This window comes from Trachurus trachurus, assembly GCF_905171665.1.
Source record: "Trachurus trachurus genome assembly, chromosome: 19".
NCBI classification, from domain to species: Eukaryota; Metazoa; Chordata; class Actinopteri; order Carangiformes; family Carangidae; genus Trachurus; species Trachurus trachurus.
Genome location: NC_139913.1, coordinates 13,631,050 through 13,646,162, shown reverse-complemented (window position 1 = coordinate 13,646,162; position 15,113 = coordinate 13,631,050). Strand labels below are relative to the sequence as shown.

General features: G+C 41.9%; 2 protein-coding genes across 2 annotated transcripts; one reads left to right on the top strand and one right to left on the bottom strand.

Moving 5' to 3' along the window:
- Positions 1 to 2,628: 2,628 nt before the first annotated feature.
- eme1 (essential meiotic structure-specific endonuclease 1) lies at positions 2,629 to 9,141 on the bottom strand (the record flags this gene model as incomplete). The annotated part of the gene is made up of 9 exons (XM_083994477.1): positions 9,043 to 9,141; positions 7,926 to 8,674; positions 7,445 to 7,572; positions 6,508 to 6,597; positions 5,066 to 5,187; positions 4,569 to 4,707; positions 3,889 to 4,004; positions 3,594 to 3,783; positions 2,629 to 2,805 (listed from the first exon to the last, which is right to left on the bottom strand). The coding sequence occupies exons 2-9, from the start codon at positions 8,662 to 8,664 to the stop codon at positions 2,629 to 2,631; spliced, it is 1,701 nt and encodes a 566-aa protein (XP_083850603.1). The 5' UTR covers positions 8,665 to 8,674; positions 9,043 to 9,141.
- Positions 9,142 to 9,508: 367 nt separating this feature from the next.
- Positions 9,509 to 13,007, top strand: mrpl27 (mitochondrial ribosomal protein L27). Its single transcript, XM_083994483.1, has 4 exons — positions 9,509 to 9,559; positions 10,379 to 10,507; positions 12,149 to 12,216; positions 12,304 to 13,007. Exons 1-4 carry the CDS (start codon positions 9,520 to 9,522, stop codon positions 12,508 to 12,510), a joined length of 444 nt encoding a protein of 147 aa, XP_083850609.1. The 5' UTR covers positions 9,509 to 9,519; the 3' UTR covers positions 12,511 to 13,007.
- Positions 13,008 to 15,113: the final 2,106 nt, after the last annotated feature.

The following is a 15,113-nucleotide window of genomic DNA, read 5'->3' as shown; positions in this document are numbered from 1 at the left end:
TGACATTTGACCACTAAAATCAGCTCATCGTTGAACCTGAGTGAATGTTTGTGCCACATTTTAAGAAATTCTGAAAACATAAGTGCTAGTATAAAGGCAGAAAATTATGAATTATTACAATTTTAATATATGTGGGAAAATGTCGCCTTTGAAGTTTTCCATTCACATTTATGACTCTTCATTCTGCTTTATAGCTATGAAACACAATCTTCCTGCAAAGGAACCCTGGGAAGAACCTTCAGCACATGAGGGCCTCATGGTCGCTGCAGCACTGAGGGCCTGTGATGGGACAAAGCAAAGCTCCATTTGTCAGTGTGATTCAGTCTGAAAACTCATCTCCTAAGAATTTTACTGCTTGTTCCAGTCCTTCCCTCCCTGTGAACCTCCTCTGTCACCATGGACTGTGTCTCTCTGCATGCAGGACCTGGAGTGAGGCATGTTGCTCATCTCTTAAGCCCATTTAACAGCTCGTTACCCATTCGTCTCTTCCCCCCCTCTCTTCCTCTGTTCCAGGCACTCATCACTTCTTGGTCAGGTTCCATTTTTGCTAATGCAGTGGAAATGAGCCGTGGGCAATGCAAAGTGAAGTGGAGCAGATTCATGGCGGCATTTTACCACTACACACCATGAAAACACAAACAGGGGTCGGGCGTAACAAGGCCCAACACACACAGTGGCAATGAAGACACGGGAGCGCCCAATGACACAGAAAGCTCATGTAATTCAATTGGACAGCAGTCAAAACACAAGGGCTGAGGTGCTGCGCTGAACACATAATGCTTAATTAAACCAGATTAGAGGTGAGCCACAGACCAAGCTGCTATGAAAGACACTGGAACGACTGGGAAATATATGTAAAAATATTAATAATATTAAAATATGTGTGTATATGTATATGCATATGTATATACACTAGGCTACTCACAAAAAGTCAGAGATAATTGACAAGAATATCCCTATAAAAAGTTCATGATACAGTGATATTCTATCATGAAAGCCTTTTAAGTAGAAGGATGCAATGGTAATTTCTTTATCTCAAACAAAAGCTAACAACAGTGGTGGCTATACAGTAGCACAACAACAATCTTAATGTCTCAATAACTTGATCAATTTGATCAAAGTGTTGTCTTGGTCTCATGATGTCAAAATGTGAACATGGTGGAGAGGAGAGGGAGAGAGAAGAGGACTGTATACAAATTGTCATTGAACCATAACATTACAACTGAACCACTAAATCAGACTGTGCTTGTGATGTTTGTGGTTAATCACCTTGTTAGAGAACAGCATGTTATTCAATAAGGACTGAAACATTGAACAATTGGACATGTGCGTTCTAAAGTTTAGAGAAGGTTAATAAATTAAGTTCACCTGTAACAGTTATAGTGCATTTTAGATGCATTCTGAAATTTAACCCAAAAGCCCTAACTTTTTGTGAGTAGTGTATATACAGTACATACAAGGCGCCTGGGGGACGGTACTAATGGGCTCAGGCACATTCTAGATGGCACTCTTTATTTAAGAGATATCCTACAGAAACTTCAATTTTTTTTTCTTTAAAAGGTCAAAGCATTCTTTTTGAGTTCAGATAGGGACAGTGACGGATATGATGTAAGTTAGGGTGAAAGAGGGAATGGCATAAGATGTGGGTCAGCTCCATGGCCACTGTGATAAAGACTTACTCCATATAAAAGGAGATTAGATGAGATAAAGATAAGATAAGATAAACTTTATTAATTTAATATATGTATATGGTAAGCTCTGTACCAGGTGAGCATACTTTGATGATTGGTTATAAACAAAATCAAAGCTGGTCCAGTTCACCTTGTCAAATATGACTTTGGTACTATGTGTTGTTTTTGCCTTCTTCCGAGATGTTTCATGTTACTGTAAAGCCTGAATGGTTAGCAAAGATAGTTACTTGAGTGTTACTAACTACTCCAACCTCTATTTCAAGGGTTCTTTTTTTGTGCCATTCATAGCAGGCAGTAAAAGTTCTTATTAACATTTGGCTGCTGCTGAAAGAGTTCAACCTCCAAACAGTTTAATTCATGCCTGACACAAAAATGAAAATTATGAAACCATGTTGAAAGTCCTGACCTCACTTTTCCTCCCACGTAATTTTTTACTTATTCATTCTTTTTTTGTAAAATGTTCTTTGTATTTCATCTTCACTTTATATCATTTTCAGTTTTTATCAGATGTTTAATGTTCATATATTTGATATTATGAATGACTGACGTTCACTCTGATTTATAAGTCTGTACAGAGACAGTGTTTTGCCGTTCTCCTTCTCAAGGCCCCATTAAAAAAAGATCAACATCAGATCACAACCTCACTCGTGTTAACAGACTGTGTGAAGCTTGTTCCTGGTTAGTTATCTACAACAGTGCAACAACAATGTGTGTTAGTGCTTTAAATAATTGATGTAAAACTGAAGTTTATTCATATTTATTCTCCATACATAGTTTTGCCAGAGTCTCCACAATGACTACTCAATGATAACATTCAAAACTTATATTTTCATAAAACTTTAATATATATACATAACATAAAAACTGAATTCTGCAGTCAAGGCTGTTGAATTATAAACAACTAACAGAACTAACGAACAGAAACTATGTCATCCAGTCAGACAGCTGAGTCCAGCGTCTGCTCGGGGTCGCGGGAGTTCATCAGGAGGAAGAGGCGTTTGGAAAGCTCGGGCCCGACCCGCCGAGTGGTGGAGGTCACGCCCTCTCCTCTGCGGATCAGGAGGTCGGACAGCAGCGAGGTCTTCTCACGGTCGCTCTTGCACAGACTGTACGCCTGCAGACACACCGGGAGATATTCACCATTAAGAAACATCTAATCAACAGGAAAAGAAGGAATGTAAACAGGGAAGAGAAGTACCAAGCACCAGCTCATCTCCTGGTGAGGAGTTAGAGTTAAAGGGATAGTTCACCCTAAATTGAAATTTCACTCATTATCTACTCACCCTCATGTCGACTAAGGGCTGGGAGAAGTTTCAGAGTTATCCGTGGCTTCTCTGAGTTACAGGGGGTCTCGGCGTAGCAGTGCATGTCCATATAACGGTTGCAAATGGATACCAACTGTCCGTCTTGTATTGAAGCCCCGAAATGCGAAATTGTCCCAAAAAAAATTAAATAAGTCTATATTTCAAGCTTGTTTGTAGCGGAAGCTCCTCTTCCCGGTTCGTCAAATTTGGACAAACCAGGGTCCGTCCTCTTCCCAGTTCGTCCAAATTTGACGAACCGGGAAGAGGAGCTTCGAGAAGCTTCCGCTACAAAACAAGCTTGAAATATAGACTTATTTAATTTTTTTCGGGACAATTTTGCATTTCGGGGCTTCAATATAAGACGGACATTACATACGAGCAGCATGGAGGTCTTTTTGTTACGAAGACAGTTGGTATCCATTTGCAACCGTTATATGGACATGCACTGCTATGCCGAGACCCCCTGTAACTCAGAGAAGCCACGGATAACTCTGAAACTTCTCCCAGCAATTAGTCGACATGAGGGTGAGTAGATAATTTAAATTTTGGGTGAACTATCCCTTTGACCAGAGAAGAGCTGAGTCAGATATGACAGTACCTTCCTGAGCAGCTGGGGGGAGGGGTGAGCTGCCAGGATGGCTGAGGCCATGTCTGGACTGACTCTGTTCAACTGCTGGATCTGTCTCTTCCACACCTGCAGCATCCCCTTCCCGGCTTTGTCCACCCGCTGCCCCCCCGCCCACTCACTCTCCAGGTAGAAGGAGAAGCCAGTCTTCTCCCTCTCTCTCCTGAAAACACACACACACACACACACACACACGGATGAGACATAATTGTTTGATCGGAGAGAAAGTGTTTTTTTTTTTTAAAGATGAAGTGCTGAGCTCGCTCACTTGAAAGGCGCCTCTGCAACCGCTTTGGTTGTCATGGTGATGTGATCCGAGAAGTCCTTCCAGGTCGACAAGAAGCGCACTGGGACCCCGGTGTGTAGCTGGAGGTGCACCACTGCCTGATGGGATATCACACAACAGACAGATGTGAATAACTATAACCAATAAAAAGGAGTTAGCCTGAAAACACACACTCAGTTTAAACCAGGAGGGTTAATGCACCAATCAGAACTCAGGGCTCAGTTTACACACTAAGGCCCTGTTTACACGACAACGCTCGCGGATGAAACGGCAAAATATTTCATCGGATGTGCCTTTCGTTAGACGGTGACGGCGTTTTTGGGGCTTGAAAACGCAAAAAAGTGAAACCACCCTCCAGAGTGGAAATCTTCAAAACACGTCCCCATGTAAAGGGTGAAAACGCGAAAGTCTGTTCTGATTGCTATGACCTGTGGAGGGCACGGAGGGCAGCGTTACGATAGTCGGCGTACAGCCTGCCGGAAATCAAAATCCAATACAGATAATAAATATAAGGTATGTTATAGACTTTCCACTGACTAAATATCGTGATTACATGGTCTGCTGTGGGTAAATTACTTATTCTTATTCTTAAAGACTGAAAAATGAAGGTGAAGAAAAAGTAAGTTCCGTTGTCTTTTTACTTCCTCCACCGACCATCTCACCTCCTCCACTTCGACTCGTGTCACCTCGGGCAGCGTCTCAGCTCCACCGTTCTTCCTCCTCTTCTTTGCTCTCCCTCCTCCGTGCTCCTCGTTCGTGACGGCCTCTCGAAACCTCCTCTGGCTCTGTGACTTCTGTGACCTGACGATAAGACGATTGTTATCTTTCTGTCATTAGCACTCCTCCGGTTTTCAGAGTGCAGCTCTTCATCTCTTGGGTCCGTTTTCCATCTGAGTGTGGCTCCACTCTGCTGACAGTGATATGCCACTCTGTGTTGTTTCTTAACATTTCACTGAGTGCTACACTTCACACTGTTGTACCTATCCAGACTGTGAGCCACTTCTCCACCCCAATCAATCAAGTCTACCTTCAGCGCGGTGTCTCCGGTCCCTCACAGGAATTCAAACCAGATGATTCTAGGTTATCACTGCCCCTACAGTCTGACGGCTCTAATCTCAGATTTAGCAGACCTTCCCCCCGTCCGTCCCCCCACACACACCTGAAATATTTCTCCATGTCGATGACCACAATGCTGAGAGTCTTTCCAGGACGAAGCCTCTGCAGCTGCTGCACCCAGGACGTCAGAGTGGGACCAGAGTCTGACCTGCCGTGCCTCTCCTCCTGCAGGGGGAAGGAGATTACAGTCATTAATACTCATTAGTATAGTTAAAAAACACACAAATAGTGGGAACATACCGCACACTAGACTGGGTTATGAGGATCTTTAGTTTATTTCAGAGCAACACGTTTCGCTTGTGGCTTCTTCGGGCTACTGAGCCCAGGAAGTCAATTTACATAAGCAACTGAACAAGGAGAAAAATATTTAACGTATTTAATCAAACATCACTGACTGTTATACCATATAGAAATGAATAAAACACATATACTCAAGTGCATTCAGCAGCTTTATAAAAAAAAATCAAGTACAGATGCACCTTCAGTGATTCACTTAAAGAAAAGCAGTATATCTACACAACAATATAACAATATAATACATTATTGCGACAGTGGCTCTACTTAGATAATTAAAACTTTATATGCATTAATATTGTAAAAAAAAAAAAAAAAAAAAAAAGATAGTATATAATCTTTGATTCCCCCATACTGTGAAAGTATCAAAGAAAAATGCAAACAGTCTACTACCGGTATTCAGAAACTGAACAGAAACCAGCTGGCACTTCTGTGACTTTGTGATGTCACTATTCTCTACCATATCAAGCCCCACCCACATGGAAACACCATCCGACAACGCCCAATACAAATATAGTAGAGTTTAGGGAACCAGTCAACTAATCCGAATGGAGTGTCAGAGCCTCCTCTTCTGATTGGCTGAAACTGACTCCAGAGAGAATCCTTCGAGAGATAAGATTAAAATATGACACCCTCTAATCTTTATATACATACACAGTTTGAGTGTAAGTGAATGTATGAGCTCAGTATGGGGCTTCATCACATCTTATTGAACAGGTGGAGCTTCTGAATGTAGCTACACTCTTTTTATGGTGTTTCCTGCTGAGCTGTGGTACAATCAGAATAACTGACAGACCCTTACTTGATTGCATACTACATCATTTGTTGATAATATTCTGTACGTGTATCTAGTTAATTGGGGACGCTTGCACAAATGAAACAAATAAAAAAAAACAGTCTAATGAAATACAACTGTAATGGTGAACACCTCACAACTGTATAGATAGTAGCATGTCTTAATGGAACACTTCCTCTGTGTTACCTGTGAATATAATCACTACCACCTTAAATCTTTGTAACTACACCATATATGTTGCATTTAATAATCCTCCATCTGCTCTGTTCTTCTCACCTCAACTTTATATTGTCATTGCAATGAGCACACTCGTTGGCCGGGCTCATTCAAGTTTGATTGTGAAGCAGCGGTGTCAGTCACGTTGTCGTGACGGCTGCAGCAGCTGCTCCACCTACCTGGATGTAGCTGTGGATCAAAGTGATGAAGTCATCAACTGTCATCTGCATCACAACATGAGCCTCTGGTACACACACTGCATCACCTGGCTGCATGGTACAAAGGGAAGAGAGGGGAGAGGAGAACTTACTTCATGGAGTTTAGAATACAGTGTTTTATTTATAATATATCAATACATCACAAGGTGAGTTCTTTCATTTGTTCATATAAAATCACATTAGTGTAAGTGTTTCCCCTCTATCTCTTTACATGGTTCATTAATATTCCTAACTTCATTATTTCTCATGGTGTCATTTGCCTCTGCTCAAAAATGTTATATGTCAAAACAATGCGAGCACAAATGAACAAGAACTGATTAATTGATCATGCATGATGCCATCTTCAAAAAGTAATAAACTGACTTAACTTAATCCTGTGTATTTATCTAGTTACGGTAATTAATTGATTTTCAGAATTTAAAAAGCATCTGAAAATCAGGCTCATGCTATTCAGATGATCTATTTCTGAGTCATTTTATGTTTTATGCTCTCTTTTACAGAAACACCCAAATGCAGCTACTTAGTACGACCACAGTCTGACCTGCTGCCCACTGAGCAGTTGGGGGGTTAAGTGTCTTGTTCAAGGGCACAACATAATCTATCCTTCCTGACAATTTGTTTAACTTTCACTTTTCTCACCCAGAATGAATCCTACCAGTCCTTTCGGTCACAAGCCTGCTGCTCTAACCTCTAACTGCCAGCTGTGTGAGTCTCCAGAACCTTTGAAGTGTCAACCGTTCTCAGTAAACTAATACACACAACAACAACATATTTAAGAATAACCATACTTCTCTAGACTTGTTTTAAAGCTACTCTTCCACCACTCAACACACTCATGGAACGCAAAACACAGAAGCGCTGCTGCTGCTGGTGTGTGTGTGTGTGTGTGAGTGATCACCTGTGCACAGGGAGCCTTCCTCATCCAGCTGACGCTGCGTGGAAGTGGCTGTTTCTCTATGGCACAGCTACAGCCCAGAGCCTGCACCGACGCCAGCAGAGTCCCACCTCCCTCCAGCTGTAAAAGAGCTGCAAACAAAAACACTCACCACAATAAACCTGTTAAATAGCCTAAATCATAACATCAGAGCATTAAAGGGACAGTTCAGCTTTTTTTTGAAGTGGGGTTGTATGAGCTACAAATACCCATACTGTACACTAGATGCAGTAGAAAGGTCTCTGTTTCTCAGTGGGGGAGAGCAGAGACCTTTCTACTGCATCTAGTGTAGCTACTTAGTGGGCATTTGTAGCTCATACAACCCCACTTCAAAAAAGCTGAACTATCCCTTTTAGATACACACACCGATTTAAAAATCATCTTTCATAAGTAGCAGACATGGATTATGTTATCTATCACAGTCTTACTAAACATAGTCCTTTACCTGGGTCTACAGCCACCACCATGTGTTTGATACACTCCTCGGGCCTGAGGGCCTTGGCAGCCTCTGCCAGAGCTTTCCTCTCCGCTTTCTGTCTCTCTTGTTCCAACCTGAGCACCCCCTTGTCCCTCTGCTGTCTCTCCCTGGCCTGCTTCTTCCTCAAAGCCTCATCCCTAGAGGCCTGGATCTCCTCCACTGTCCGCTTGGCAGGTTTCCCCTTGGCAGGAAAGGTGTCTGCGCTCTCTACACCGGAGACAGGCTGTGGAGGAGGCAGCCATCTCTGAGGGAGAGCCGCCGCCACCGCCTCCTCCTCCTCCGGGCCAACCGAGGCCCCCTGGCTGACTGCTCTCATCTGATGGGAGCTGAGCGGGGGCTCTGACTCTGGAAGCCCGTTCTGGCAGGGGAGCTGTAAACCGACCAGATTGGCCGGTGAGCGCCGCTCAGCATCTTTCCCATTAGTGACAGCGGAGGGGGCACTGATGGCATTGTCTCGCCTCTGTTTGAGTCTCTGTGCCAGGGGGACATACGGTGCATCGTCATCAGAATCGCTGCTGATCATCATAACATCATGTGCACCTGCAGTGCTCTTCAGCGAGGAGGGGGCTGCTGCACCTCCTGCATCACAATCATCCAGGTGGACAGAGCCTTTTTTCTCTGTGTGGGTCTTTGAGGTTTTGCACAGGAAGTCAAACACAGGTAACTCCTCCTCCAGGTCACTGGTGGAGTCACTGTAGCTGCCCATGTTAAGAAGACTGTATATGAGATATAAGACAAGAGTTATAACACAAACACCAACCTACAAGCCCCACAATCACATTTCTCCCACATTTTTCCTTGGTCGCAAACACCACACAAGTCATTCAAAGTAAGAGCGTTAGGCTAAACTGTTAGCTATTTTTTAGATTTAGCTGTATAACTTAATTTAACTCATTGCAAGTTTGCTGACTTTTGGTACAGCATTGATATCCCTTTAAATAAGTGAAACAAAGTTAACAATGTCCACTTTATGTATCTACAGACAACCAGACGACCATTATCTACTGAGCTGCAGGAGTTAAAACTCTGCAAAACGTTAGGCTACGTTAAGTTGCAATAGCTGGAAGTAGCTTCACACACTTACTTTGAAATCTCGCGTACAGGCGCGAAGTTCAGAGGTAGTATCTTTTGGGTAAATATTAGCTGGTTTTCATAAGCATCTAGTCATTGTTGGCCTCTTTTTATTTCTACCGATTCCTACATACAAACACCACGGAGAGCTCTTCGCGTTTTGTTGTGAAACCGGGCAAGTCGTTTGATTTCCCCGGGTTGCAACGCTATGGTGCGTTCACTGTAATAGGAAACTGAAGTTTCTAAGCAGGGTCGGTTCGTCATAGCAATAGACTAAAAACTGCTATAGTATTGCCAACTGTTAGTCATTTTTCATTATGTTTTGTTGTTGTTTTTATTAAACCGGGGAGGGTTTGGACTCGGGGACAAAACCATAGATAGAGGACCCTCTATTGTCAGTTTGTCCCGGGTTACCATCTTTCTCATGGTGTTTGAAAGCAGCACGTAACCGAACGTGATGCGTCATTTGACGTAAGAGCTATCGTTCAAGATGGCGGCGCTGGTGTCCTTGATGCTGAAGCCTCGAGCAGGTATGAAAGGTTTAAATTAGCAGTTTGCCAAAGACAGACAGGGAGAAATTGTTTTCTGCGTTCTCAAAATATCTCACATCATTTGTTAAAAGAACGTCTTGGAGATTTAACCTTTACGCAGCATGATAATACGACTGAACAGGGATGTCATGCCTCACCTCGTCATATTTTGACATGTTTATCTGAAAATGTCGTAGAGTCACAACCGAGAGTCCTGGACTCAGAGGTGGTATTACCTCCAAGTCAGCCTTTAGTAGTAATTTATGTAATTACAATTTTAAGTGCAGACACCTCCAATTCTGTGTGTCTGCAGTGTTATCTTCTGACCACTAGGTGTCCCTATGCACATACCGCTACACATGTTTCTGTCATCACTGCATAAAGATGAGTGAGCAGCCAATCCATACATTTATAATGTCAAGTCGTAGCATGTACTTACTAAGAACAACACAATATCCTGCCAGATTGGAGAAATATTATGAGTCATGTCAATTTTATTGATTAAGGGAACCACTTAAATCGTGTTATTAAGGGATTACAAAGCAAACTCACATCCATGCATATTATAGACAACTCCATCCACCACAAAGGAAACAACAGTGTGTGAAACAGAATAGTGATTCAGGAGAAACAAAAGTGGAACAAAAGTGTTATTTTTACTCAAAGACATACCTTTGTATAGTAACCGGTAAAGTAAAGTAAAACCAGAGGAACTGATCATTTTGAAGTGGTCTCTTAATGTTTTCCAGAGCTGTATGAGTGACTGGAACGTGTCAAGGCTGAAACGTCACATGAACTTGTTTGTCCTGCTGGTTTCAGGTCTGCTGGGACCGGGTCAGTCAGTTCTGCTGGACTCTCTGAGGTTCGCCTCAAAGAAATCTGGTGGTAGCTGCAAAAACGTGGGAGGAAACAGCCCCGGTCGCAGATACGGCTTCAAGAAGCAGGATGGTAACTCTCTCTCACTTTGTTCATAGTGACGGCATGTCGTCTCATCGCCCAGTTATTAGTCTTCTTCAATGAGCCTGTCTGTGCGGCACTGGAGCAGCTTGGTGTTTCTCTACACCTTTTAACTATGGTTATGGATAATGTCAAAATATTAATAGAGGAGCTGATACACATGCATACAAACAGGGTGAGGCTCAGTGGAAGGTCACAGTAGACACATCTCTGTAATGAGAAACTCACAGTTTGGAACGGCAAAACCTCCGTATCCCCAAACAGAGAAGTTCATCATCTTATTTCAACTCAGCAAAAGTTTTCTTTCCGATTAACTTCCTTGTCAACTGACTTATTAAACCCAGAGTCAAACTTTGATTAAATGCAGCTGTAGAAGCTGAATGATTCTGATGAATTCATGCATTCTGATCATCCTTAGCACTTTTATTTAGTGTCATCTAGACTTGTGGCAGAATTCAATCCATTTAGTCGTTATTAATGTATTGACTTTCGCATACCAAGCTGAAACGAATGAATTAAGATGAGAATATAAAAGGAATAATTCACATAAGGTAAAATCAGTTTATTAACATCTCCCTGAAGCTGCTTGAAGTGACAGCGTTGAGATCGATTTACCTCGGATGTTCACCAAGCACAGGGCTTTGACACTAGGAGGGCTGTTTTCCGGTTCCCAAAGTAACAGGTTCTAGTCAGTTTTTCCCTGAGAACTGTGACATCATCAGTGGGCTAGAAAGCAGCACAAGAAAGAACAAGTTGGATGAATTTCCCTTCAGGCTTAATAAAGTAAAAACATTCAGATCTTTGACCTTGGGGAAGAGATGGTCAAGGCTTCGTTCACCCCAACACCAGACCAAATAATTAATAAAGTAAAAAAAACTGAATAATGATGACTGAGGCAACAAAAGAGCAAACATTTTGAGTAATGCAGTAACGTCCTCCCACTTTGGTTCCACTAAAAGTGATATTTCAACATTTGTCTTTGAGGGTAAATGCAAATACCACCGATGCGCTCTCCCATCGGGGGCAGACGTTTTTCGGCAAGCAGTCTCTTCAAAAACAATAATGTCCCATACTATCTCATAGCGTGATGAATGTCCAGGTCACAGTTTGTCCACCAGAGCGTTTTGGAGTTGTTGGATTGTGTTTTTGATGAGTTTTGAGGGAAAGCCCGGAAACATCATTAGCCTCCGTAGCATAGCTCTGAGCAGCTCGCGTCTCTGCCCCGCCGAATTAAAAACAGCTTGCACCGACAATTAAAGGTAACGAACCTACTCCTAAAACTGTAGGGATTATGGCAATGGGCCAAATTGCCAAAATGTTGAAATATCCCTTTAAACTGGTGTGAACGCCGGCTGTTTCACCAGAAAGCACCAAGGTTCTGATGCTCCAGAAAGGAACCAGAACCAGAACCGAAACCAACTTTACAGCAGAAATAAAACAGCCTGGTACAAAAAAGGTTTTGCTCCAGCTACAGTGTATAAGTTCCTAATGATGACTGTACATGGTGCTGAGCCACAAAGCAGCAGCACCCTCCAACTCTTTGCATTTGCATTCTTAGATTAGCTGAGAGTCCACGATCATTTTCCGTCTCTGATAATGATCTCACATCATCTCTTTCCTTCTGCTCTCCAGGAAACTTTGTCCATGCCGGTAACATCCTTGCGACACAGAGGATGATGAGGTATCACCCAGGAGCTCATGTGAGTAGACACATCCTGTATCAGTAGTGTTAACATGATTCAGACTGAAGGGGGACACACTGACGTCTCGCCCCTCCTATCCTCCAGGTGGGGCTGGGGACCAACAAGACCCTCTTTGCTCTGGAGGACGGCCACATCAGGTTCACCAAGGAGGTCTTCATCCCGCCGCCGCGCAGCCAGAAGTCGTCGCGGGTCATCCCCAGACTGGCACAAGGAGCCGTGCTCTACAAGACTTTCATCAACGTCGTGCCGCTCAAACAGGAGGGCAAGTTCAAACTGGTGGACATGGTCTAAGACGGACTGGACCCACACTGGACTGGAGACTGGATATAGTCCTTGTTTTTGTTTTCCTGTGGCGATCAGGATCAAAGAGGCATCACAACCTGAAGGACGTCACAGCTCGGGGATTCTGTCTTTGACTGAGTTGATTTACCTTCAGAGTCCATGAGAGCAGCTGTAATGCTGGATGAAAACTGCTGAGTCACTCCTGGACTGACTGAATGAGACACTTCACTGAATTTCAACTGTCACACGATGCCAAATTTAACTGAATAAAATGTACAAAGGAAAAACAGATTTTCTGTCACTGCCTTCAACGATGATCTTCCATCACATTGGCAATAGTAGTGAATTCCTGTTTTATGATAATAATGAAATATAGTACACTGTATTGGTGAAATTATTCAAGTCATCACTAAGATGCTTCATACTCCCTGACCCAGGACCAGCTTGAAGAACGTGGGTGCCTTTGCCCAACCACAGACTAATGTTTTTGTTTGTCATTCTTTGGACTTCACTCTAGAATAAAGTTTTCTATGTGTAAGTCTTTTAATGACTGGAGTTTTGTGTCAAGAGGTTTTGGTCAGTGATGGAAAAGTAACATGTTTATTTAAAAATGAGAATTTAGTACTACTGTAAATACTATAGTAAGTGTTACTCTGGTGAAAGCTCAGATGTTTTATCAGCAAAATGTGTTTAAAGTTAGACACATAATGTAGTATAGTGTATCATTTTAATTACTGAAGTGCAAAAACATCAGTCCTAAATTCTCTCAAACACATCCCAAGACTTAACCCTTTATATGTGAAAAAAAAAGTAATCAACCAATTTAGTGGCACTTGGTTATAATGGATATAAAATGTGGCCATATCCATATAATAATAATTAGTAGCAGTTGTAATGGTAGTAATATTGGAAATATTAAATCATACCAAGCCATTTAAAAAAAAAAACAATCAAACCATGTCGATCTGTGAGTGATAAACATTATTGATTCATCACAAAGTATGTTTTTCTCTTTTATTTTCTTAACTGACATTTGATGATTAAATATTTAGTCACTACTATTAAATGTTTGAATGAACTGATTAAGATTTGAAACCAAGTTTTTTAAGTGCCCTTCTAAGATGTTAGAAAAGTGCAGTAGCCAAAGCTGACCACAAGATGTCGCTCTACGACCAATACATGAGGTGCTACTCAGGATGAGTTTGTCCCAAAGATCCAGATTTCATAACTCAATTCTTCATAGATGAGTGTGTGTAGAAAAACAAAATAGATTTGTTTTCACATGTGTGAGTGGAATTTCTTTCATGAACACCTTCCAAACATTTTAATATCTTTGTAGATGACAAACATATCTGACCAAATCACATAAACACAGTTCTGTTCACACAGAGTTTTATGTAGGCTATATTTAGTAGTAATATTCATAATTTATCACAAACTGTTCTAAATTTAACTGTTGCTCATTCAGTCACATGTATTTATTAGACGTTACACAGAGAAATAACATAAAATATATAATATAAAAAAACACTAACCTTTTATTTGTTTTGTTGAAAAAGTGCAATAACAAAAACACACAAATGACATCACACAGTCAGTGTTGCACAATGAACTTCTCTATTTGTTCAACAGAGCACAGACATGGTACAGACCTCTCTGCATGTAGAAAAAAATTACACTTGAACAATACTTCTTTAGGTTTATGATCATTCAAAGTAAATCTTTGTTGCCTTCTCCATTCAGGCTGTGCTACAGTCCCTGTATGAAATGAGTGATTATGGATACAAGCTTATCAGTGAGATATTGAGTCAGCGTTGCTTTGGAAAAAGCTTCAGCATAGATACAAAGATATAGCCTATCTGAGAGGTGGTGGTATGCAGAGGGAGTGTGGGTAACGCCTGGTACTCTGTTTGGGAGTCGGAGCGCTGTCATGAAGCAGAGCAAATGATGCATGCGAGGAGTTTGCAGACACAGCGTTATCAATTGTAGATGTTGCAGGGTAAAATAGTAATTGTGGGTCACTGTGTACTCCAGCAGCTGATTGATGGTTTTCCATGATCCACCAGTGTAAGTGTTGGGACTTCAAGTGTCCATGTTTCCTCTTCATGGAGAACAAATGAGCCATGAAGTTACTGAACAGCCACCGGCGATTGTGAGCGGTCCACATCCTGGTTCCTGGGCCCAGGCCCGTATCAGAGCAGGTCATACCTGATGGAAGCACAAACAGCAAAGTACAGCTTTGGCAGTTGTGGTGGTGGGTTTCTGTTTTCTGTGGTTAGTGTTTGATCTGGGTTAAAGAGTAACCCTGAACTCTTCAACTCTCCCTCTAAAACTCAAGGTAACGGTCATTGGTAAAGTATTTAGGTGAAGAGGTTACTGTTTAATTAAAGCTAAGTTTTGACAATTACTTTTTGCCTAACTCATCTGATCTACCTTTTTTTTTTCATTTTCACTGATTCCTCAATCTTAAAAGAAAGAATCTCCCACACAGCAAAGCTCATTGACCATCCTGATGTTTCTGACCTTTGTTTGAAGTATTTCAAATAGATCTTACAAACATAATCTTAAATACATAATGCTCCGCCCATGCTGTGTGCTCAGGTGTGCGGCAA

What these genes read in the sequence shown, in the direction of transcription:
- mrpl27 (XM_083994483.1), top strand. Translation starts at nt 9,520, where the DNA reads ATGGCGGCGCTGGTGTCCTTGATGCTGAAGCCTCGAGCAG. An exon ending in GATGCTGAAGCCTCGAGCAG is followed by an intron (nt 9,560 to 10,378) that starts GTATGAAAGGTT and finishes TGCTGGTTTCAG; the next exon opens with GTCTGCTGGGACCGGGTCAG. An exon ending in CGGCTTCAAGAAGCAGGATG is followed by an intron (nt 10,508 to 12,148) that starts GTAACTCTCTCT and finishes TCTGCTCTCCAG; the next exon opens with GAAACTTTGTCCATGCCGGT.